The sequence below is a fragment of the Dama dama genome, chromosome 33 (assembly GCF_033118175.1).
Source record: "Dama dama isolate Ldn47 chromosome 33, ASM3311817v1, whole genome shotgun sequence".
Lineage (NCBI taxonomy): Eukaryota > Metazoa > Chordata > Mammalia > Artiodactyla > Cervidae > Dama > Dama dama.
The window spans coordinates 24,097,413-24,124,693 of record NC_083713.1 but is presented as its reverse complement, the minus strand read 5'-3'; the positions used below and the strand labels follow the sequence as shown (position 1 = coordinate 24,124,693).

The 27,281-nt window shown below is 34.4% G+C and overlaps 1 protein-coding gene across 4 annotated transcripts in view; it reads right to left on the bottom strand.

The window, feature by feature from the left end:
* The window catches only part of LNPK (lunapark, ER junction formation factor), a 95,058-nt gene extending 67,977 nt beyond the window's left edge, over positions 1-27,081 (bottom strand). For 3 of the 4 annotated variants that reach the window (XM_061135499.1, XM_061135502.1, XM_061135503.1), the window contains exons 1-6: positions 26,956-27,081; positions 21,642-21,730; positions 20,028-20,069; positions 19,076-19,263; positions 5,080-5,138; positions 1,185-1,225 (exon numbers count right to left, since the gene is read on the bottom strand). In XM_061135499.1, coding sequence (XP_060991482.1) covers positions 1,185-1,225; positions 5,080-5,138; positions 19,076-19,263; positions 20,028-20,069; positions 21,642-21,668 — 357 coding nt within the window. In that variant the 5' untranslated portion in view covers positions 21,669-21,730; positions 26,956-27,081. Of the gene's footprint in view, positions 1-1,184; positions 1,226-5,079; positions 5,139-19,075; positions 19,264-20,027; positions 20,070-21,641; positions 21,731-23,934; positions 23,963-26,955 lie in introns of all 4 variants that reach the window. The other variant, XM_061135501.1, reaches the window with a different exon arrangement.
* Positions 27,082-27,281: the final 200 nt, after the last annotated feature.

Here is a 27,281-nt window from a genome sequence, read left to right as displayed (position 1 = left end):
CCACACAGTCAAAGGCTTTAGGAAAGTCAATGACGCAGAAATAGATGTTCTTCTAGAATTACTTTGCTTTCTCTATGATCCAACGGATGCTGCAGATTTGATTGCTGGTTCTTCTGCCTTTTCTAAATCCAGCTTGTACAACTGCAAGTTCTCGGTTGACATACTGCTGAAGTCTAGCCTGAGGGATTTTGAGCATTATCTTGCAAGCATGTGAAATAAGTGCAACTGTATGGTAGTTTGAACATTCTTTGGCACTGTCCTTTTTGGGACTGGAATGAAAAAGGACCTTTTCCAGTACTGTGACCACTGCTGAGTTTTCCAAATTTGCTGGCGTATTGAATGCAGCACTTTAATAGTGTCAGCTTTTAGGATTTTAAATAGCTCAGATGGGATGTTAGACTAAACTACATTAAACTGACTTTGCATATGATTAAATATCACTAAATAAGTTTCCATATAACATGATACTCCTGTCAACTATCATTTTTATATTTCAAAAATAATTATGTGAAAAAAGTATATGTAAATTCAAGTCAAACACCAAGTTCAATTCACTTAGTAAAACTACTAAATATCAATCTCTAAATATCTGAAGTCCTTCTTCTCTCTTGGTCCTCATCTTTCCAAGTCATCTGAAGGATGCATTTAACTGGCCCCACAAAAGATGCCCATATAATTAGAACTGCTGATAGACAATGGAAGAAATCAAATAAGAAATATTCTCTTCCCCACCCCCACCTTTTCTTTAGGGTTATTTTTCTTTTATCACTGTTAAATTTCTTTTATAGCCAATCCTCTTGATTCCCCTCTCTCTTAGTCTTACTATGTCAAAAAAATCTGAGAACTGACATATGATGTTTGGTAGTTTTTTGGCCCTAATAATAAAACTAGGTACTCACCTTTTTACCCCTCTGCTCATTTAGTGCTCCAAAATAATTCATTTACTAACTTCTCAGTTTCCAACTGACATGGACTCTCAGAAGCTCATAAGTCCATCTAACTACTTTTTCCTGTCAATCATTATTTACTAGCAAAAATATTCGTAATTTAGCTTCACCATTAAATTGCTATTTAAAAGCATATGTGTTCCTTAGAGAGTCATTACTTACAGCATATAAACATTAATTATTTAGTCCTTAATTTATTAGCTTTATACAAATTAACTTAAATAAAAGTTAACTTACTATTTTTTTCTTCTGGGATTTTAAATCATCCAATGCTTCATCTAGAAAACAAGATTTAAACCAAAAGTAAATCAGATACTAAGATGCTTAAGATACAAGAAAAAAATCATGTCAAATGATATACATTAGGCAACTGCAAGAAAACGTTCTCATTTTAGGATTTCTCATTGATGTGTACTGACAGAAGTTATCTCATCTTTACCCACATATATTTTATATATTTGCCTATATTATATACTACAAGCTCAGCTGGAAAAAAATGGACTTTACATAGGATAAAACACTTTTCCCAAATGTAAAAAAATATGTATTTTTAAATATTTTCAGACACATCACTTTTTATAATTTCTCCTTCCTTTCAACATCCCACCCATGTTAATTTACAAAATTAAAACTGATTCTCTTTTTATACATTGGTAATAAAAATGTTCTCTTTATTTATAAGGAAAGAACATTTTATTAAGCTATTTGATCTTCAAGAAAATGAGCAGTAAAAAGAAAACCTTTGAAAACCTACAGTATTACACCTGAGGAGGGACTTGGAAAGAAAGATGTTACTAATTACTTTTCAAAATTAAACTTTCCCAAGATTTGCATGCTTAGTTAGGTTGCCCTGGTAGAACATAAAGAATCATTTCAAAGTATATAATTTACGTAATTTATGAACATCAGTATCTGCTTTACAAATTTATTTTAGGTTTCTAGTTTTTCTCTAGAAATATTGAACTAGCATAAATAGGAGTACTATCTCAGCGAGAAAGAAGAGACATAAAACTTGATTTAAACATTTTACCACCATATGCAAAATAGATAGCCAACAGGAATTTGCTGTATGGTTCAGGAAACTCAAACAGGGGCTCTGTATCAAGGTAGAGGGGTGGGATGGGGAGGGAGATGGGAGGGAGGTTCAAAAGGGAGGGGATATATGTGTACCTATGGCTGATTTAGGTTGAGGTTTGACAGAAAACAACGAAATTCTGTAAAGCAATTATCCTTCAATTAAAAACTAGATTAATTTTAAAAACTTTTACCAAATAGAATTTAAATAATTGTTCTTAATTTTTCATTAAATTTACTTACAAAATTATCTCTTCATTGAAGTTTTGGAGTAGCAAACATCTAAATATCAATTCAAATAATATTATTTACATAAAAATTCAAAGAAATATAAACTTCAGAAAAGATGATTTTACTATATTTTTTCCGAAATGTATTAAGTAGTCTTTAATGTTATAGCTGATTTATTACTGAAAGGAGAAAAAAACTGCTGACATCTTTAAAGAGAACAATCATCTTTACTCAGATAAGACCAAGCCAAATATTTAGCCTCTAATGCAGAGATGAGCAGACTTTTTCTATAAAGGGCCAGACAACAAATGGCTTTATGGGCCAAAAGCCAAAGTTAAATTGGTTTAAAGCAAAATAGTAAATGAATTTCCACAAAACTTTTAATGACAAAATTCAAATATAATAATAATTGTGGTCAACTGTTCATAACGTAGGTCTACCAATGAAAAGAAAAATTTTAGGAGGTAGGTGGGGGATAACATTTCACTTAATTGAGATTCAAAATTAGTATCCCCTACAACCAAAACTGATTGCAAAAGTCAATCTGTTAGTTTATCTGTAGTTTTTCACATATTTTATTTTTGAAAACTTTTTCACCAAACAAAAAAAAAAAAAACTTTTTCACACAGATAGGTGCTGCTAAATATTTAAATTAATCGATAACCACATGATTTTAATTGAGCATATTCACTGTGTGAAAGGCATTTATAAAATTCTTTAGATCCTTCTCTTGATATTTGTCTTTATTATGTCACTGCAAATTAATCACTTTCAGTTAAATGGATTTTGAAATATGGAAATTTTCTTTGTACTTGCATGAGGTGTGAAAAACACTGCTGGAACTGCAGTTTGAGCTCATATAACCTATCTGTTACAAATCTGTGTGGGAATTGAGATCTTGCTTCTTAACTTTTCATAGCACTTTTTAAAAAATTACTTTTTGTCATTAAATTGTTATTTAATTTCTAAATCACTTTATAGCACTGTAGGTTTCACATATGAGGATTGTTTCACCTTGCAATCTTAGGCTGAGTTCATTAAGAACCATTATCAAGTCTACAAGACCTAATTTCCAAAGCCAGTTCATTCACAGTGATTGAAGGCAGTCTGCCTCAGAAACATGTCAGTCCTGGCTGAGCTCAAAAATATCATAACAAAACTTTACTACTATTACTAATCCATCCAACTGCTTCTATTTCTTTTATTTATTTGACTGTGTCAGGTCTTAGTTGTGGCACGCAGGATCTTCATTGCATCATGCAGGATCCTTTTTTGAGGCACACAACTCCCTAGTTGCAGTGCATGGGCTTAATTGCTCCGTGGCAAACAGGATCTTAGTTTCCCAACTAGGGATTGAACCTGCACCCCTTGCATTACAAGGCAGATTCTTAACCACTGGGCTACCAGGGAAGTACCCCCACTTCTATTTCTGATAAAAGATCACATAACTGATGATGATTAACTCTGTGAAAGCAAATGAAGTTCCCCATTGACTATGAGTTCAATAACCCATGACAGGTTCAAATATGCTCTGCAAGTATTGCTATCTTCTCTTGAGCAACACAGTGAATAACCACAGAATTTAAACACCTTACAGTTTCATGAGCTTTGTAAATTAATCCACTAAGCCTTTTTCTGCTTCACACATATTTTTACCACCAACAGTTGTAAATGAATCTCAGCAGAGTCCACTTCTGGTTGTATTAAATTAGTGCTTTTTCAACTTCTTTAAAAATATTCTCTCCCAGCATGCTCTACACAGACTGTTTACAGAGGCTAAGTCTTTAGTCAGTTCAAGTTCAGTACTGACGCCTCAAATAAACTACAATTGAGCTGTATCAGTAACATCTGTCAACTCATCAAGAACCAATGACAGGGAATTCCCTAGCAGTCCAGTGGTTAGGACTCAGCACTTTCACTGCAATGGTCCAGGTTCAATCTCTGATCAGGGAACTGATCCCACAAGCCAAACAGTGTGGCCAAAAAAAAAAAAAAAAAAGAGCCAGCTGACAATCACTTGAAATCATCTGTCTTGTTTTTAAATGAACTATGTTGCTTCCAGTGTTCTTAACTCTTCAACCAATTGTTCTTGCTAAAAAGGCTACTAGCCAAGCAAGCATCTTCCCTAAATACATTTTTTCATCTGCTGCAATTACATAATTTAATTAACTCACAACTGGTAAATAGCTATCTTTACTTCAGAAATAAGCCACTCAGAAACTTACTTTGAAGATACATTTTCACTTTTTAGTTTTACAAAGAAATTCTGCTATGATGAGATATCCTATTTTAAATGTTCTAATTTTTTTAACATTGCTTTTCTGAGTATTGGGACTATCATGATGAATACTTAACATGGTAGTTAGTATATATGTGTATTCTTTAGTACAATTATACCATCAATGCATAAAAAGCACCATGCTTTGTGTTTTGGTAATAATACATTCCACACCACTGTGACACTGAAAGGAATAGATGCAACTAATAGAATAAATCAAAAGATGTTTAACTATATTTTACCCCCTAATAACATAAATTGCCTATAAAGATAAGCAGTATGATTTCTCTTCACCTAAAGAAATGACTTATTTTGTGTATTGAGTAAAAAAAATTCTAAATGGACAAGACAGAAATAACACACCTGAAAAATAGAACCAGTTTGATCATTCATAAACTTTCTGATGCTTTAAAGTGAACAACTTCTCAATATTTACCACACTGTCATTTCAGTATACCATTTCATAACCTGTCATTCAGTTACAAACCAACACACCATATAAGATGGGTTTTTTTAATGTATTTATAAAAACTTCAAAATTAAACTTACTATTTCTTTCTGTTCTCTTGGAAAAGAAGAAAATAAGCACTGTTCTTATGCTCCAGATGCTATACAAGAAGCAAAAATCAGAAACAAAAACCATAATTAGGATACATGAATTAGAAGCCACATTAAATGAAAACAAATACACATTTCTAATTACAGTCAGAGACAATGTTTTCCTTTGTATTTTGAAAATAAAAAAGCACTCCTTTCAGAAGCCACCAGAAATCTACCTGTGTTTTCAAAGGAGGAATTCTCAATCCAAAATTCATGAACCTCCTGACGGTCCCTCCAAATTACGAAATTGCCTTTGTGCACCTAAGTGCATTTCTCTGGAGAGACTGTTGCCCTTATCATTCTCAGAGGGATCTATGAATCCTCCAAAAGATTAAGAACAAATTATAAAATTCCTTCTTACTAGGTAAATAAGAACCCTAAAACTTTATCTATTTCTATACATTAGGAAAAACACATTTTACAAATCCAGAGCATTATACAAATGTAAGTTGATACTCCTTCCCCGTTATTGAATATTAGAGGGAACTTTACCAAACAAGTTAAGCTATCTTGAGAAAAAACCAAAATAGTACAATCAAATAAATAATTGACAAGTAAATTCAGCTAAACATCTCCTTTCATAAATTTTGTGAGTTATTCTTTAGGTTTTACATTAGTAAGACATCAAATGATATTAAGAGAGTTAAAAGAAAATCGAAGAATGATCCTAATCACAGACTTGTCCAGGTCATCTCTTAAATTCAATGTAAATAAACCAAAATTCCTTTCTCCATAGAACATATCAGAATAAGTATACAAACATTATCCATCATTTTATAAAAGAAATACATTGTATCTAAATGTAAATTCAAATAATATGTATGAAAACTAGTTCTTCACTCTTAAATATATCATTGCTTTTCTTAGGAATCAGCCTACAGGGTTATCACCAGAGAACTCTGTCTCCTGGTATTCACAACTCTGAACTTTGTGTAGCCCTCTCTCACCAGTGTTGGTCTGTGTGACCAATAGCATATGACAGAAGTGATAGTATGTCACTTCAAGATTAGGTTATAAAAATACAGTTTCCATCTCAGGCCTCCTCTTCAGCTTGCTATCTTTCTCTCTCTCGGATTACTCACTCTGAGAGAAGCCAGCTGCTATGACATGAAGACCTTCAGGGAACTCTATAGAAAAGCCCATTTCATGAAAACAGAGGTCTCTGGCAAACAGCCAGGAAGGAGCTGAGGCCTGCCAACAACTACACGCGTGAGCTTAGAAGTAAATTCTCTAGCCTTAGTTAAGCCTTGAGATGATTGTAGCTCCAGCCAATAGCTTAACTGCAATTTATATATGAAAAAAGACCCTGGGCCAGAACCATCCAGCTAATAAGCTGCTCCCACATTCTGCCCCTCAAGAACTGAAAGAGAGAATAAACATTTGTTAAGCTCTAAAGTTCTAGGGCAATTTGTTACAGAGCAACAGATAACTTGTCCATGTTTTTTGTATTATGACAGTTTACTTTTATGACATGAAAACACCAAAATAACCAGCAGCAGATTCCTACATGGTTCTTGGACAACTACCCTCATACTAAAAAAAAAAGGGACACCGGCCTTCTTTATCAAGGGAAGGGAGATGAAAAAAAAGGTTAAACACACAACTGACAACCCTCAAATATTCTACAAAGTAGAAAAGTCCCACAATATTTCCCCACTGGAAACCCACTGAAACAGTGGCAAACTGACAGATGATTTGGGGGTGAAAAAAAAAAAAACATATAAGGAGAAAACAGGAGAAGGAACTGCAGAGATAAAGACTAAAACTCTGTACGAAACCTATTAATTTTCTTAAATGGTAGATATTTGTTAAAGTATATGTAATTTTCAAAGTGTAAAAGTTATAAGAATGAAAATACAGTCCCTTATTTCACAATAAAACTTACTAATACCCCTTTCTGAACAACAAATTCTTCTTTTGGTTTTTATCAGAACAACTGGTGGAGAAAAGGAGCTGTCAAACAATACACATTTTTAAGTGTCAAGTCTTCAAGACTTAAAAAGACAGACTGTAATAGAGTTAGCTATTTTTTAAGGAGAAGTTAAATGAAATTCTTTTAAATAGATAATTCTTTAAAATAAAATTTAGGAAAAGAACTAAAGTACTTCAGGAATATGTGTTCTAGTTATCCCAACAAAGATGTTGCTCTCCCAAAAATTAAACATAATTTATGACAATACAGTAACATGTTTGTCAAGATATTAAGGATATTTCTACTGACTCCTACTTGTAGAATAGCGGCATAGTCTCCATTTCCCCCTTCTCTTCTTGGAAATCATCCAAACAGCAGGGAAACAAAAACAAAAACACAAATTCATTTTCTGATAAAATTAAGATAAGCTAAAACTCATCTCTCAAAATACGTGAAAGAGTTCCCCAAAACAATAGAGATCATGCAGGGGCTCAAAAGAATAAAAGCAGAGAAGGAAAACTGCTTATCTCACTAAAAGACGGGAAGATAAACTTCTCAAAGTGTAAAGGTTAGAACTCCTGTTTATTACAGTGAGAACAAGATACACATGCTGCAGGCAGAAATTCCCCAGTTTGGTTCCAAAAATGAAACAGAAAAATCAGGGCTTAAAGAGAAATCACTCATAAATGCCCTATATACAAAGAATACTCTGTTTCTATGGCAGCAGGGCAGAGTTTTGTATTATGAAAAATTTTATATACAGTTGCCTAACCTTATTAGCCAGAGACAAATAAAAGCTGAATAAACTAACATACTAAACCCTGGATCATAAGGAAAACTACAGATAGCCTAAAATGTAGGAAGATTTGCCTCTATACTCTCACATACTGCTACTGCTGCTGCTAAGTCACTTCAGTCATGTTCGACTCTGTGCGCCCCATCCCTGGGATTCTCCAGGCAAGAAAACTGCAGTGGGTTGCCATTTCCTTCTCCAGTGCATAAAAGTAAAAAGTGAAAGTGAAGTTGCTCAGTCGTGTCTGACTCTTCGCGACCCCATGGACTGCAGCCTACCAGGCTCCTCCGTCCGTGGGATTTTCCAGGCAAGAGTACTGGAGTGGGGTGTCATTGCCTTCTCCCATACTCTCACATAAACCTCTTACAAATAACTGGACGAAAGGTAAACATACCACATACCTAGATATTTTGTTTCTAAGTTATACAAACCAAAATCAAAATAGAAAATTATGTTTCAAAACTTAGACCAACATCTTTCATTTAAATGAATGTAAATGAGCTAAGCTCACCAGAGCGAAACAAGACGACTTTCAGGCTATATCATAAAATAAAAACCAACCCTATAACGTAAACTGACACCTAAAACTAAGTTTTTTGAAGGTTGAAAATAAAACAATGGACAAAAAACATAGTAGGCAAATACACACAAAATAAGGTTTGATCATAATATGATACAAAATTAAATTCAAGACTACCTCCCCCAACCAAACAAAGCTTTAAACTAGAAAAAGCTCATTTTATAGCATTAAAAAGGATGAAGTTTCTTTCCAACAAATACAGCTGAAGCAATGGGCATCCACAGGCAAAGAAAGAAAGCGACAGACAGGATCTCAATGTAACCTCACATCTTATATTTAAAAACAGGCTCAAAATGGGTTATGAACTCAAATGTAAAATGTTAGAAGGAAAAAAGTACAGCAAATAAAGAAGAAAATCTTCAAGACCTACAGCTACAGGGGAGGTTTTTTTTTTTAACTTTTTATTTTGCATTGAGGTATAGCCATTAACAGTGTTGTGATACATTCAGGTGAACTGCGAAAGGACTCCACCACACACATACACATATCCACTCTCCCCCAAATCCACCCTTCCCATCCAGGCTGCCACGTAACATTGAGCAGAGTTCTACGTGGTATACAGTAGGTCCTTGTTGGTTATCCATTTTAAATATAGCAATGTGTACATGTCCATCCCAAACTCCCTAGGTATCCCTCCCCGTCCTTCCCCCTGTCAAACATAAGCTCATTGCCTAAGTCTGTGAGCCTGTTACAGAGGGGTTCTTGATAACAAAAGCACAATCCATAAAAGGAAAATTGTAAATAACACACTTGGCTCTGTGAAAAATCCTTTATAAGGATGAAAAGACAAACTACAGACTGGGAAAAAGTATTTACAAACCATATATCCAACAAAAAACTTCTATCTAAAATATATAAAGAACTTTCAAAACTCAACAGCAAAAAGACTAATAATTCAATTAGAAAATCAGACAGCAGACATGAATAGACATTTCACTGAGAAGATAATACAAATCAAAAATAAACACATGAAAAGATGTTCAACATCACAGCCATCAGGGAAATGTAAGTTAAAACCACAGTGATCTATCAATACACACCTATCAGAATGATCAAATTAGAAAATAGTGATAATACCAAATGCTGGCAAGGATGCAGAGAAACTAGATCACTTAAACATTATAGTGGAAGTGTAAAAAGGTACCTCCACTCTGGGGGAAAAAAAAAAAAAACTGTTGGCTCAGATGGAAAAGAATCTGCCTGCAATGCAGGAGACCCAGATTCAGTCCCTGGGTTGGGAAGATCCCCTGGAGAAGGGAATGGCAACTCACTTCAGCATCCTTGCCTGAAGAATTCCATGGACAGAGGAACCCAGCGGGCTACAGTCCATGGAATTGCAAAGAGTCGGACACAACTGAGCGACTGAATACACACACACACACACACACTCTGAAAAAAAAGTTCAGCAATTTCTTATAAAAGTAAACATGTATTTACACGTGCCTCTGACATTACACTCAGGTATATACACCAGAGAAATGAAAACTTACATTCAGACAAAAACCTGTACACATATATTCATGGAAGCCTCATTTGTAAGAGCCAAAAACTGGAAAACATCCAACTGTCCTTCAACAAGTATATGACTAACAAACTGTGCTACATTAGTGCCATGAAAGGTTACTCAGCAATAAAAAGGCATTACTGTTATACTTAACATTTTGAATGGATCACAAGAATATAACATTTTGGGTGGATATCAAGAATATGCTGAGTTTAAAAAGCCAATTCCAAAAAAGTTATGAGATTTCAGCACCACCAAACCAGCTTTACAACAAATGCTAAAGGAACTTCTCCAGGCAGGAAACACAAGAGAAGGAAAAGACCTACAGAAAATAAATCCAAAACAATTAAGAAAATGGTAACAGGATCATACAGATCAATAATTACCTTAAATGTAAATGGATTAAATGTTATCAACCAAAAGACACAGACTGGCTGGGTGGATGAAAACATGTGCATGTATGCACTTTCACTTACATCACTGCTTGATCTTCCAAATTGTTTGCAATTATTTTATACTGTTAGATTAATCATGTTCCTATTATGGCTTGCAACTGTGACTATCTTTTATTGTTTTGTCTATTGATTGTGAAAACTGATAAATATCTTTTACTATTGTGGAAAAAAAAAACAGAAATAATAACAAAGCCAAAAAACCAAACATACAAACACACCCTGCCATCTAGAAATAACTCTTAAATTACAAAAACTTAAAAAAGAAAAAACTAAAAAAAAATGCAATGATGTCTTAAAATAACCAAAGTAAATATACATCACTACATATTAAGTCCTGTGGGATAAAACTAAAAGTCAGAAAATACCATGGCCTCAAATATATGCACTGTGTATTGTGTTAAGAAGTAAGAATGAAAATAAATATATTAAAGCATCAATTTTGAGTTACAAGAATAAAGTAAATCTAAGTGTGAAAAAATAATTAATAAAAAGAAGTCATTTTCTAAGCTGGTTGTTTGGAATAAAATAGCTAATAAAAACAATCCAATCAAAAAAGAATTATAAATATACAAAATAAGAAACAATAAGGAAGCAACAATCATAGCTACAAGGAAGATTTTAAAAATCAATTAGAGCCAGTGATTACTACTATTACAACACTGCAAATATATTTTAAAACTGCAGAATGATTAATAAAACTAAACTTGGGAGAGAAAGAAAGCCTAAAAAATTAACTACTATTGAATTTTAAAAGTTGTTACGAGCTCGCCACTATTAAAAAACACTAAGCCAAAAAGATTTCAAATGGAATACTACTAAACCTACAAAGGACAGATAATGCCAATACTATTTAAACTGTTACAGAGCATTTAAAAAGAAAGAAAAGCTTTCCAATTTTTCATAAAATGACTGCAACTAAGAAAGTAGAAATTTTCCTAGAAACCTAAATTTTAGCATTTGAATTCAGCATTTAATATAATCTATCATATATAGAGGTGTAAGATGAAAAATTATCTGGCTATCTCCATAGATGATGAAACAGCATTTAACAAAATTCAATTATGTTTCTTAAAAAAAGCTAAATGAAATACAGAAAGCTAGAAAATTCTTTAACATAAAATATATGTCTCAAACCAAAAGTCAGAATAATGCCCAATGGGGAAATTAGAAACATTCCCAAAGAACAAGTCAAGGATGACAATTATTTTCTCTGTAAGTTAACACTGTCCTGCAAGTATTAGCCAACACAATTAGCAAAGAGGGGAAAAAAGATCTGAAAAGAGCCAAAAAATCTAAAAGGAGGTGGTAAAATTATTGCTATGTACAAATAATAAGATTGCATACTTGTAAACTCTCAGAGAATCAACTAAAATACTTATTAGAAACTGTTCACCTGAAACTATCACTATATTGTTAGTCGGCTACACTCTAATACAAAATTAAAAGGGTCAAAAAGTAAAATTTTAAAAAGAAACAATAAGACAATTATTATGGTTCAATACAAAATTAGTATAGAAAATCAGTTAAGTTCATATATACAGTCAGTTCCAAGACAGTAATACTAAGACATACTAAAAACCCTTAACTCACATTCATTAAATTATTTCTGTTATTCCTTTCTGAATGAACTTGATGTTATTTGAAAAGTCAGTCAGCATGATTTTCTATTGAATATTATCAGTGACTTGCACTGTAAATTTATAAAGGTGCTCTAACATGAAAAATTGGAGTTTCAATAAAACAGAATTATATCCTAGATTCAGTAAACATTTTAAATCCTTCATATTAAGTGTTTTTATTGTATTAAAGTTAAAAATGATAAAAGTTAAATGCATCAGAATGTCTAAAACTTAGCAACATAAACCTTCCTCATTTTTACTGAAGGATTAACATTCCATAAATCTCTGATGATTTTTCAGCAATCATCATATACAAAGGAGTTTTTACTTATTTGGACCTTTCTGCCAAATTTAAGTGCTTTCTACCAACTACTTAAAACCCATCCAATTTATTGAAATGTTTTAAGATGAGACTTAGCAATACATAAAGCTAAAAGTGAAAAAATACAGGTCTCGGTATATATAACTAGTCAAGGCTATAGTTTTTCCAGTGGTCATGTATGAATGTGAGAGTTGGACTGTGAAGAAAGCTGAGCGCCGAAAAATTGATGCTTTTGAACTGTGGTGTTGGAGAAGACTCTTGAGAGTCCCTTGGACTGCAAGGAGATCCAGCCAGTCCATCCTAAAGGAGATCAGTCCTGGGTGTTCATTGGAAGGACTGATGCTGAAGTTGAAACTCCAATATTTTGGCCACCTCATGCGAAGAGTTGACTCATTGGAAAAGACCCTGATGCTGGGAGGGATTGGGGGCAGGAGGAGAAAGGGACAACAGAGGATGAGATGGCTGGATGGCATCACCGACTCGATGGGCATGAGTTTGGGTAAACTCCGGGAGTTGGTGATGGACAGGGAGGCCTGGCGTGCTGCGATTCATGGGGTCTCAAAGAGCTGGACACAACTGAGTGACTGAACTGAACTCAACTGACTATTTTGTCAGTTTATTTAATCATCAAAGGCTTTAGCAAAAATTATTTTCACATTCAGACAAATAGAAATAATTTATTTTGGTATAATGAACAAGCTTTATTTTTTTAAGAAAATAATTTTTATTAAACAATGTTGAGTAGAATTATTTTTTAATTAATCAATTTAATTGGAGACTAATTACAATATTGAGGTGGTTTTTGCCATACATTGACATGAATCAGCCATGGGTGTACATGTGTCCCCCAGTCCCAAACTCCCTTCCCCCCTCCCTTCCCGTCCCATCCCTCTGGGTTGTCCCAGTGCCCAGCTTTGAGTGCCCTGTTTCATACATCGAACTTGGACAGGTCATCTATTTCACACATGGTAATATACATGTTTCAATGCTATTCTTTCAAATCATCCCACCCTCGACTTCTCCCACAGAGTCCAAAGGCTGTTCTTTTTATCTGTGTCTCTTTTGCTGTCTCATATATAGGGTCATTGTTACCATCTTTCTAAATTCCATATATATACAAGCTTTATTTTTTTATTTTATAATGGAAAGGGAGATATAACTCAACACCATTTTCCCCCAATGAGTTCAAATGTTATCTTTATCATGTATAAAATCCATATGCAATAAAAATTCCTTTGGAGATTTATTTCTGGATTCTTGTGTCTCTCTTCCTTTGGTCTGTGTCTCTATTTAGAGCAAACTTTTACTTAATGAAATTTTATAATGCATCTGAAGCCTGGTAGACCTCTACTCCTTTTCTAGATTTTCCAAGACATTCTTATGTGCTTATTTTTCCATTAAAAATTATGGAATAAGTGTACCAAGATTTTTTAAGTATCATTAGTATTTTTATTGTGATTACACATTTTTAGATTAATTTAGGGAGAACCAATCTCATTACAATACTGAATCTCCCTATCCAAGAACAGGATTTGTCTCAATTATGTCTCAGTACATAATTCTTTAAATACAAATTTCTATCAAGTGAATATCTATGTTTTAATAGCTATCAATATTATAAAAGGGATGCTTGCAAACTATTTTCTTACCTACAAAAACTAAGTAGTCTCCTTGAGTAAATATCAAGAGATGTTCAGATACCTTCTTCTTTACAACTATAGTTGATGAGAGATACTTTATTATACTTGATACTTTATTATTAGAGTCCATGAAACAAACTTTTAACTTTCCTCAAAAGGCTACAAATTATGTCCGTTAGCTATCTAGAGGGATTGAGGAAATACATATCACAAGCTGGTTGGGAGAAGAGAAAGTGGGAAAGAGGCATAAAAATTGTATCAATATAAGATCAAAGCTCTATCCTCAAACAGCTTTCAAGCAGAAAAGTAAGAAAACATATGAAACAGAACAAAACCACCTGCCTCAGTTACTTTGCTTAAATTCTCCCCCTCATAAACTCATTTTAAGAGGAAAACACACATACAAGGAAAGAAAACATGGTTAAATCCTATGGGGAAGTCAATATTTTATGCTAATTGGTCTCTGAAATGATCTTTTGAATGGAATTTCTAGAAACGTATAACTTGTAAGAATAAGGTATCCAGAAATAAAAGTTTATAAGATTGCTCCAAGAGTTAGTTAAGGATAGAGATGAACTTTATGGTTGTTCACCCAAAAAATGAGCCAGCTCCCAAAGTAATGCATTTATCAGCCAGCATAATGCAGAAATATAAAAATTTAATTGTAACCCAGAACTTCCCTCACTATGGAGCATGCAGTCTTAATAATTCCTATGAAATCAGTTCACCATAATTTCAGTTTTAGTAACACTTGGAGAGATCAGAAAAATATAAATATATTATCAAATCTGAAAAACAGAAAAACAATAGATTGGAATCTCACCAAGTTCCTCCATATTACATCCTAAAAAGAAGACATAATAAAATCTTGAGTACTGATATTCTATCATAAAAGATAATTTTGGAATAGTTATGATTAGGCAATATATGCTCAGTCCTAAATCTATAACTTCTCTGCCAGTAAAAGCATTTGGGAAACTTGGAATGCAGAGACAGCAATCACTTCTTGTAGTTATGAGGTAGATGTCTAAACTTTAACAATGTAGACAGTGATGAGAGTGAAGCAAAGCATTTTATTGCTTCTTCTGCCTCCATTTCTTTAAGCAAAACCTGGCTAAGACCTCAAAAAAAAAAAAAGTTTCCAAAGGGGGAAAAAAACCTCAAAAAAAAAAAAAAGTTTCCAATGAAAAACAGCCCAGAGGTAAGCTTGGGCAACAGCTCACATTACACGCAAAAGAAAATGTCCTGTGGTGAGTCTTCTTTCTATTTACCACATTCCCTCTCAGGTTGCTATATTTTATTTCACGCTTTTGACTGTCATCAATCAGAAGGACAATTCTATTCTTTGTTGGATAACTGGGCTATGCTTCCAAAAGTGACGAGCACACTGAAATAGAAGCTGCAGCAGAGAATCAGGTCACAGATGTGAATGAGAGGCCGAGAAACAGCTCTGAAGTGTAACATGCCGAGAAATACTAGATGTAGCTGATGCAGAACAAGCAGAAGGACACAGTAAGGATAACAAAGTTTCATACTCAAAAGAGTAGAAAGATCAAACGGAAGAAATAACAAACATTTTTAAAGAAACTAAGTATTTTTTACTTTTAAAAACAGTGTATGATTTATTTGGGGGGAAAAAAGTCTTCTTGAGTCAAAATAGCTGATGACAATCTGTGGATAGGCACTGGAATTAACACAGTAGAGTTTCCTGACAGGTGTTCTTTTACAACTAGATAAAAAATCTTTTATAATCAGAAAATTAATTTTTATATGGAAATGGATGTCAAGTGAAGTTTAAGTATGTAAAGACACTTAAATAATATTCCCACTTACTCGCTTTCTGAATTTTTCTCTCTTCATTTAAAGGAAAAAAAAATAGGAAGGAAACAAGGGAAAGCAGCTCAGCATTATGAAATCTGTGACTACATGTGGGGTTAAGAAGCATTCCAACAGATTTCAAAAGAGAAGAAAAAACTTTTAAGTGGCAGAAACAGTTATTTTGTAATATGCATGCACTTGATTTTTGGCTCTTTAACCTACACACAAAGTTAAAATTGTATCAGCTCCAGGAGTTCCTAAAGACTAAACAAAAAATGTTTACTATAGAAGTCCCAAAGGAAAAGATCCTACCCACCAATGTCAAAGCAAAAAACTTATCACCCTGATTCCTCCTTTTCCCTTACCTTCCATTTCTTCCCATCAAGTTGTCTCAGTTTTACTTCCAAAATATTTCCAAATCATTTGTTCATCTCTACTGTCACTGGGAAGTCCAATCCAATTCATTTTTAAATTAAACTTCTATAACAGCCTCTGAGCTGATTTCCTGGCTTCTACTTTTGTCCTCCTCTTACTCCATCTCCCTAAGACAGTGCATATGATCTTAACTTAGATATCATCATGCCATCTTCTCCTAAACCTTTACACATTTACCATTTCACCCAAAATGAAATTCAGACTCCTCTCTGTGATCTCCATGATCTAGATTGTGCAAGCTTACCTTGTATTGCTCTTCCTCTCCATTGCTCATCCTCTCCTCACACATTCCAGATATACCTATGTTTTTGACCCTTGCCTAAGTAACACTCTCATACTTCACAGGCTTTGCGTTTTCTTTTGGAAAGATCTTCTTGGAATTTTGTTTTTAATTTGAAGAATACATTGATATTAAAAATTCAAATAACACCAAAAAAGCAAATGGAAAGAAGTGATTACTTAAAATTCCAAAGCCTAGAGAAAATTACATTATTTTGAGGATAATTTTGAGGATAATTAATTTGAGGATAATCCTTTCCTATATCTCTCTGTAGGTATACATGCTATTCTACATTGTATATATAAATAATCTTCCATATATTCCAACTCTTTCCATACTGGTTCTCTCTCATACTTTAGTTCTCACCTCAAATACCAGGTCCTCAAAAGAGGCCTTTTGAACCACTCCTCTCTATGACATCACCTGTTTATTTCCCTCATTGTACTTATCTTTCTCTAAATTAACTGTGTTTGTTTACTTGGCTCTCATTTTTTGTCTGTCCAACCCCAAAAGAATGCAAGCTCCATGACGACAAAGATATTATCTCTGGGGGCTAGCTCCAAACCTAATACACTGCAGGTACTCAATATTTACTGAATGAACAAGTGATGGCTTTGACTAATATTTACATACTGCCAAATCCTAAATTTGTACCTTCTATTCAAATTTCAACCATCCCACTCAGCAGCTCTGTCTGGATAGAACACAAGTATTGCGGTCTCAGTGGGTCACCTACCTGCTCCCCCTCATGTTGTTGCTTATTCAGATGAATGACACTACCATCAACCAAATTTCCCAAGCTATGAACTTCAATTTTATCCTTGATGCAATTCTTCCCCCTCACCCCATATCCAACCAATCACGAAGAACCTCTCCATATTACCTCAATTCTACCTCCTAAATCTCTTCAACCCATCCACTTCATTCAGACCATCTGTTCCTCTCCAACGTTGCTACCACCATTCAAGTGCAAATTACCGTTATTTCTCTCCTGGACAGCTACAATAACCTTTTACCTTGCTGCTCCAGATCCACTCTTACCCCCTCTAATTTACTCTCCATGCTGTAGCCTCAGTGGTATTTTCAAGATAACAATACAATCACGTCATACTTCTTAAAAGTCTTCAGTGGCTGCCCACTATTCTTAGATTAAAAGCTAAAATCCTTATCACGGACTATAAGGCCCACAAGAAATATCCTTCACCTAACCAGATTTTTCTCCATAATCCAGTATTCAGCTTTCTTTCAGTTCTTTAACCTACATGCTCTATCTTCCCTCGGCGTCTTCACATATGCCGTTCCTTCTGTCTACTACACTACCTACCCATATCACACCACCCTTGCTACACATATTCAACCTTCAGATCTCAAACTCAAACATCCCTTCCTCCGAAAGGCTGCGGTAGGCAGGATTCTAAAGATATCCTCCCTCTCTCTCCCCAAGATTTCCATTCTCTGGTTATAGAAACAGTTATCTAGGTACTGCTATAAAGGGGCTTTGCAGATATAATTATTACTCAATTGATTTTAAGATAGGAAGATTAACCTGGATTATTCTGGTGGATCTAATATAATCAGCTAAGTCCTTAATGCAGAAGTTTCTCCCAATCAAGGACAAAATAGGAAATCAGAGAGAGACAAAAGAAGTCAGCCAACACCTCGTTTGGGCCTAGAAGCAGATTCTCCCCACCAGAGACTCCAGGCCAGCTGATAACTGATTTAAACCCACAAGACCCTAAGCAAAAAGCCCAAACTACCTGGACTTCTGACTTACTTCTGTGATATAATAAATGGGTATTACTTTAAATCACTAAATTTGTGGCAGCAGTAGTAAAAAACAAAGGACTGACCCCCACCTCCACCTCTCTGACCCCCACCTCCACTCCAGACTGTGTTAGGGACCCTGTCAAATGTTCCCAGACCATTTGACACTCTCATAATACTCATTATACTTAATGTATGCAGTCTAAGATCTATGGACAAAGGTTTAGTATTTTTGTATACAATAAACCACAATAATCCAACATTTACACAATTGGTACCTATAAATATTTGCTGACTTAACAAATTTTTCACTCAACTTTCTGTCAAAATTTTCAATCATGACACACCTCCTGTAAAGTACTATATTACAAAATATTTCTATAATAAGGGTCAATTGCTTTATAGCAGTTACAAAAAAGAGGGGAATAGTGGGAGAATGGAATACATTCGGAATCACTGGGGGATTTGTTCTTTTTGTTTTATAAGCGTTCCCTCACTTACTATTACCCACAATCAGAAATGCCCACTCCATGCCCAATACTCCTAGGGAGCATGACCATCTATTAGAGAATCACAAAAAGCTTACCATATAGAACCATTATTACAAATGTCACTGGGTCATATTCGTCAAGTATACTGGACTGTAAATAAAGGTTTAGAACAACTGTTCTACTTTTTTAAAGAAATAGTTTTCAAACTGCAAAAAAAAAGGAAATTTATTCAATCTGCAACAGTACTATATTTCATAATAAAAAGAAACTGACTATATTAAAACTATCTAGTCAGAAAGAAGAAAAGTCAACAAAAAGAATATTTTACTTACATTAACGGAAAAGCAAAAAATGGGAGTGTCATGGCAAGTCTTGCTGTAAGTTCATCCGGAAGATACCATAAGTATACAATTAAACATGTAAACAGATAGAGGACTGAAGAGTACAAAATTAATCTTCCAACCCATAATTTTTGTAATCTCTGATTTTTTTCCCTAAATTCTTCCAACGCTTGGATTTCCTGTGAAGAGAAAAATTCATAAAGAAAATAAACTGTTTAAAAAAAACATTTAACATGATAGAGAAGTTATAGAGAAACCACCCTTAAAATTCAATGAAATAAAAAAAAAAAAATTCAATGAAATATAATACCCTGATATTTGAAACAGAACATAATATGAAAAGACAATTAAAAATGAAGTTTAAAATATATTAAAATGCCTAAAATGATTTGACACATCTTTTTATGCAAGATATTTAAAAATGATATTTGATAACCTATCAAACTAGCAAAGCTCAGAGGTATAAAATTGGCATCAATAAACAGTATTTGTTAAAACAAACAAGTAGTAATTCTCCTTGTATAAGGCCAAAAAAAAAGTGACTATAAAAAGGATTAATAAAAATTGAAACAATGATCCATACTAGATTCCCTCAATCTATTCATCATTCTCAATATTCCCAAAGAATAAGTATTTTTTATGATAGAAACTGTAAAAAGCTGTGAAGTTTGCAAACTGATATAAATAGTTGCAGACTATTTTATAATCTACTTATCTATAATGGTGTAACATTGATTTACACCATGCCGTAGATCTAATTTCATTCTAACAGTCATTATTATTTGACACAGAGTTCTTAAGTCACTGATAAGACTTTGGACTTTAACATGAAAGTTCTCAGGCTTACTGTATATCACCTCTAAATTCCCATACCAGATCTAGTCTCCAAAGTAATATATACTGAAATAATATTTATGTAACACCCCAGAGCCAAAGAACATACCTTATCTATATTTTCCAGAACCTCTACAGTGGAAGGTTTCGTCTGTTATATAAATAGAAATAGCTTGTTATTGCTAACTTGGAAACACTTTGACTTTTTTAATCATAAAAGAACATTTCAATCCAAAACTAAGTTTTTTCAGTATTATCAAGCAATATGTATTCCTGTTTATTTACAAATGAGATTTAGATTTAAATAAAAATTATAAGTATAAACAAAATTACACAAGACTAAAGAAATAAGAAATAAGATGCTCCTATTTAACTTATTTTTAGGCCCAAAAGTACTTTCAACTCTGTAGCTCAATGTTTACCCTTCTTAACCCCAATAAAACATACTCAGAAACTACTGAGAGATAATTTGCTTTTCTTAGATATGATTATTCAAAAGAATTATATTAAATTATTATAAATTATTAATTCTAAATAATTATAATAAATTATTATAACTATAAATTCTATTTTAAAATTCAAAACTAAAGTTGTTCTGATCTACTATTGCTAAAAGTTCACTTAGGACGCTGGGGGTCAAAAACCAATTAGCTACCTTCACTCTGAATTCCTAAAGTACTTTTCTGAAGATCAGATTTTTAAAGGGCATCTAAGAATACTTCGTTACAACAGAGCTTGTTTTTCAGAGACATTTTTTATATCACCTAGAATAAAAATCAGCCAAAATGGCTCACATAACACTTGAAAAAATAATTACTAATTATATACTCAACCATCTAACAGGGTAGTGATAACCAATTCATTGTAGTGCCCACAGGAATTATTAATATTAGATTAAACCATATGAAATTGCTGTTTATGTAGTCAAAACTGCTGAAGACTGGTAATTTCATATGGTTCAACCTAACAAGAAAGACAAAGGAAAAACAGATAAATTCAATTATCAGGTTTTAAAGGTGGGGTGAGGGAGGTGGAGAGTATCAATAAAACGTCAATCCAAAGCAAAGCAGTTCCAGCAATAGTTTAAAAACTAAACTGTATATCAAGTACTGCTAGATTCCATTATTATGGTAAAAAGGAGTAAAAAAAATAGGCAAAGCAGTTTGTCCTAGACTACATTACCTTCTCCTATATTGAAGAAGAGCATTTACCAATATATTTTATAACCCTAAATTTAAAGACTTAGCCAATAAAATAAAACTCTATTTTTAATTGTGTTTAACCTAGTAATTCCTAAAAGTACATCTAGTATGACTTCAGTAAATATTTGTGATAAGCTTTAAGCAAAAAGATACAACCTATAAAAGCATTAGGTACTGCATAGAATAATTTCAACTATCTTTCAAGTAAGATTGAAATTTAGGTACTATGAAAACAAAAAAAGATAACCATTTGCACATGAAGGTATAAAGAGAGAAATAAAAATAATTCATAAGTCAAGGTGAAATAATCCTGTTAAACAGAGACATGAGACACCTATAAAGCAAGTATAACCATTAAAGTCCAAATAAAAAACAAATTCACAAGAAGGAAAAAAAATTAAATAGTTAGGGATAATATTAAACTACTACTCAAGTCTACACCACAAAGGACACCTTTACAAATAACTTTATGGGACACTTTTACATTAGACTAGGAACTATTGTAAAGAAAACTAACTTACCCTCCATCGAGAAAATAATCCACCCATTTTTCATTTGTAGAAACTGGGCACAATAATAAATATCATCAGTTGTCCAAAGGAATTCACAGCTAGAAATAAAGCAATTATTTTTAAAGTTTAAGTTAAATATACAGCATACTCACTATAAAATTTAAATGTTGCAATACTATAAAATAAATAAAATACTATAAAATATTAATTTCCTTGGGTTCCACTTATGTGAGATTTTAATTCAGATAGACTTGCAGATAGTCCACCTTTTAAAAAATCTTTCTTCCAAGGCAGAACATATTTAAAAGTGAAAATAAAGCTGGAAGGACTTTTTAAGTCGCGAGGCATTTTAAAAGTGTATATTTATACCATTTTGCAATTTTCTGTTCCTTAAAGTAGGTCCCCTATGTTGTTCTTGCAAGAAAAGTTCTGCTATACTTTTATTCTCCAGTTTTAAACACAGCCATTTCTATCATTTGGCTGTCTCCCAACTAAACTAGTTATTTGGAGTTAGGGGTGCTCTACAATGTTCAGAATAACATCACTTTACAATAATAGAAAGCCAACTGGATTCTAAGTAAGAAAATAAGGGTTACAAGGCTACCTGTGACAATGAGCATATCATTTAATGTTTCTGAGCCATAATTTTCTTTTCTGTACATTAAAGTTAATAATATTACCAGTTTTCACAGAACAATCCTCATTACTACCATTTCACAGATAAAAAAATTAAGTGGAAAGAAATCAAGTGATTTGCCCAATAACTCAGAAGAAACATTACCCAAAGGAACTCTATCTTCAGACTCCTGGTCTGTCCACAACCAGTCAACACCCAAATAAGCACTTCTCTCTGAAACTCTGTTTGAGCCCCTCCAGTTAAAGTGTCATGTCAGGTAGTTGTATCTCCTAGCCCCATCTTTTGGTTGGTTTTCTATGACTCTCAAATGTATGCGATTCTCCAGGCAAGAATACTGGAGTAGGTTGCCATTTCATTCTCCAGAGGATCTTCCCAACTCAGGGATCAAACCGCCATCTCCTGCATTGCAGGCAGTCTCCTGAATTGCTGGTAGATTCTTTACCACTAAGCCACAAGGGAAGCTATATTAAATATTACCATACATTTAAAAAATGTATCAGCAATATTATAACCTAAATCAATTTACCAGTCAATAATTATATAATTTTTAATTCTTTTAAATTGAAATAGTGGAGGTATATTTTCAAACTTACATATTTTTACAAGGTTACAGTTATATACTACCAACATAAAACTGCTTCATTTCCACCCAAAAAAAAGTTAGGCCATAATTCTTATATTTTTTAAAACCTATAAATGTAATCACCAAATAATGCCAGCACCAAGTAAGTACATACACTCTGAGATACTACTTTTAGGTTGGAATTAGCATAAGGCATGCCTACCTTGGACTTTCTTGGTTACAGAAGTAACAAAAAATCTAATTATAAAACTTACAAAGTGACTTTCATGGACAGAAATATCTATCATCTATCCTAACAATTTCTGCAGTTTATAAATGTAATCAATGCTATAAAGTCACACTTAAGTTGCAATCTAAATATTATTATTAATCCTTCAATAGTAACTCAGTATTCAAATTTCTAAAATGTGGTTGTAGGAAACCCAGGAACTTTAATGAATAAAAGTTAAAATTTCTAAGCTAAGACATTAAATAGATCTCAAAACCATAAAATGCTAAAAATCACCAAGACACGTGACTGAGGAGGGAAGATTCAGATGAACCACTTAACTTGTATACTTTCAAAGTATACGTTATCCCACGTATGCATGATGTATAGGACAGTGATTTGTACACAACTGACCTACACATTCTGGTTTGAAAAGAAACAGTGATGTGCCTCCAAGTTAACAGCTACCATAAACTAGATTTTTTTAACATTTGAAAGTAATGACAACAATAATATTTAAACACTTAGTACTCAATCTTCTAGCAAGCCCTAAAACAAATGTTTTTCATAAATTTTGTCAAATAGATACTATTATCAATCTGTTTTACAAATGAGGAAACTGAGGCTACAGAAGTGAAATATTTTGCTAAGTTCCCAAAGACAGTAAGTACTAATAGAAGAGCCAGACACAGTATTTTAGTTTTGATTTTGTAAAAAGCAACAAGTTAGGGATAGGGGATTAAGAACTACAAACTACTATGTATAAAACAAATAAGTTACAAGGATATATTGTACAGCAAGGGAATATAGCCAACATTTTATAACTATAAATCAAGAATAATCTTTAAAAATTGTAAATCACTAAGTTACATACCTGCAATTTATATGATATTGTAAATCAGCTATAGTTCAATAAAAAAGGCCAAAAAAAAAAAACAAATTATTTCCAGCAACTCAAAATCAGAAATAAAATCTTTCTGTAGATTAGACTGAATTATTTGTACATAAAAGCACCTCAGACATTCTCAAACATCTGGTAAATGGGGTTACTGCAGTGGAAAGTTATAAACACAAGATCCAGAGTTGGTACAGTGTATCATGTAGCCCAATTCCTTTATTTGATTAAATTTGAATGCTTAAGTCTACATAGAAGAGAAGCTAAATGATGTGCCAAAATCATGTACCTCCAGGTAGGGGCAGAACTGGTACTAGAAGTCTGCAAGTACTGCCTCTACTTGTTTACTGCATATCACTTTTAAAATACATGTCATATGAAATATATGCATAATACTACAATTAATACCAACTTTCACATCAATTATTTGCTTGGAGAATTGTTTTGGTATTAATGAAACATTAACATTACTATGAAACCTTGGGCAAATAAATTACTTAACCTCTCAGTTACTCATTATCTTCATCTGCAAAAGAGTGACAGATAAGAACCCTCTCAAATGTTAAAAAGCATTCTAAAGTATTTACATAACGCATTCTCAAGTATTTACAGCAGTGTCGGACACATCCTAATTTCTCAACAAAAATTGTCTTTACTGCTGTGGCTGTTCCCTTTCTCCAGTCCATCTCTGTTTCCTTTCAACACATGGAAAATACATGAGAATCAGACTACTAGCATTTTTTTCTGAAGCATAAATCAATTTGCTTGCCCTTGAGTGGACAGATGGTTCAATCTCAACTGGCCTATTCCAAGAACTCTTCTATGAACATGTACAAAGAGTCTCCTTCCACTTTGATATAATGGGACCTGACATGACCGTAAGAGCTGGGTGCATCTAATGTGTTTTTCAATAAATAACGATGCCCACCATATTATTCAAATGCTTTCTACTAACTGCTATTCACACTCAGGTTTAAGTGTCAGAATTTAAAATCTCAGGACATGTTATTCTTAAATTTTCAGCTTACTTCAATTCATATTGAAATAACGGAATAAAAAAGGTCTGGATTCAAAATATGACTCAACCACACACTAGCTATGTGATCTTGGAGAAACTAAACTCTCCAAGCCTCAGTTCAGCATTTGTTTAGCCGTGAAAATACACTTCACATAATTGTTGCATGAGTTAAATGAAATCATACATCATTTGGCACAGTGTTCAACAAATAATGAAGTGTATAATAAACTATAGAACTTATTACTATTACCAGAAAACACATGTAGTACAGCAACACTTCTCATATGGAACACATTTCTTTCTACCTTCTTATAAAGAAACTGTTTCATAATTTTAAAATTGGAAAACAAAATTAGCTTGCATTTTAAACTGAAATTGTATTGCCCTCGTTTCCTCCAGTATAAAAAATAAAGCAAAATACTCTGATAACTCTTCCATTAAAATAACCCTGTAGGGCCTTTAACAGCAAAGGAAGTTTAGTTTTATCAAGTTCCAAACTTAAGTAGAAACGATTCAGCCACCACCAATAGAAACCTCTATAATACACTGGACTACTCAACTTGAGATTAAAAAGGTTTGTTCTAGAACTCTAACTTCCAAATATCCTAACTGAAAAGACAATTCTGAAATATCTCAAATCACCACATTTATTGCTCAAAAACAAAATTACTGAAAAGAAGTACACTTCTAAAAGCACTTTTATTATTTAATGATTAAGTTCTGGTCTTCACGGTAAGTCAATAGTCATTCTAAACTAAATACTACTCAAAAAATGACTATTTGATTGGAAAGATTTCTATAACAAAGCATACCTGTTGTAAGCCATTTCTTCCTTATATTCTTTCAAGTTAATAATATATGAACACTAAGGTTTTTAACAGTATTGTGCTCATCCCAGTAGATGACAGAAAAACTGAAATTCTAATTGTAAATGCATCACTCGTTTAAAAATGTGTTCAAAACCAACTTGATTCTCCTAAAACTGAACTACGGGGGCTGTTGAGGACAAGAAATTAGCAATGCCCTGCCACTTTGAACACATCCCTGAAATCAAGCTTTCTCAACAACCACACAAACTGCTGTTGAATTTTGTGTGGTAACAATTTTGTCAACAGTGACACCCAGGCCACAGAGAAAGGAGAAAACAGTCGACAATAGGCACCACAAACCAGAAGCCTACTGGGAAAAACGGAACATGGAAAATTCAGTGAGTCACAGATTTTACTTAGTACAGCGAGCGCACCATCAGCAAAACTGAGTGCACCAATCCCAACTTTCTCTTAATCCCCCAACACAATATTCAAGAATTAAAACTATTGATGCGGTCTAGATTTGCTCTTCTTCTGCCAGGCCTATGACACCCACGCAATCTCGCCCTTCCCTTCACCCCACCATCGCTCAAATAAGGACAACGGCTGAAAAGAGGCTTCTCTAAGCAGCACAGAATCCACGCCCACACGCCTGGGCCGAGCAGTATGACACTGACAGTCTTCGGTCCCTCCCGATCTCTCCAACTCGCGGCGCCTCCGCACACAACTCAGCAAAAGATGACAAGGGTAGAACCCACGCAAAGCGATGGCTTACTGTAGGACCATCTTTCCCTTCGCTCGGACAGGGAGGTGGGCCAAAGGAACGGTGCTCAGCTCAACCCAGTCACCGCACCACCACCCCCGCCTCGAATCTCCGAAAAAAGGCTGGGGAACCAACTCCCCTCCGGAGACAAAAAGGTGTCTCCAGCACTCCAGAGCCATCCCAGCCACTGCACCGGGAAACCAAGGGGATCAGGCGGTGAGACGGGGTCAGCGCTCAGCCAGGCAGGAGCCCGAGTAGCCGCCGCCGCCGAACTGGTAGGCCACTCGGCGGGAGGCGGAGGCGCCTGGGAGAGGCAAGCGAGGTAATCGGAAGCGTATTTCCCAGGGAAAAGCTCAGCGCGCCTCCCTTCTGCCGAACCATCCCAATGACCCTCATTCTGAGCCCTCTACCTTCAAGGAGAAACGGGCAAAGCCCGGCGCTGGCGTCCACCTCGGCCAGTTTCGGCCACCACCGCGCAGTCCGCCTCCGGAGCGGACAGCAGCAGCCAGTGACAGAGCGATGAGCCCGGCCAACTCCTTCCCATCAAACCCCGCGCTCCCGCCGACGGCCAATCGGCGCCGCGGCCGGCGCGCGCCGCTCCCTCGTCACGTGACCGTGACTAGGGCGGGCAGTTGGGGGAAGAGGCAGGCGGTTGGCGGGAGGAGTTCAGTGCATCCCGGTGGCTTCCGCAGCCAAGTGGGGTGCTCGTCGTCGCGTCTTACAGGTGGAGTGTCAT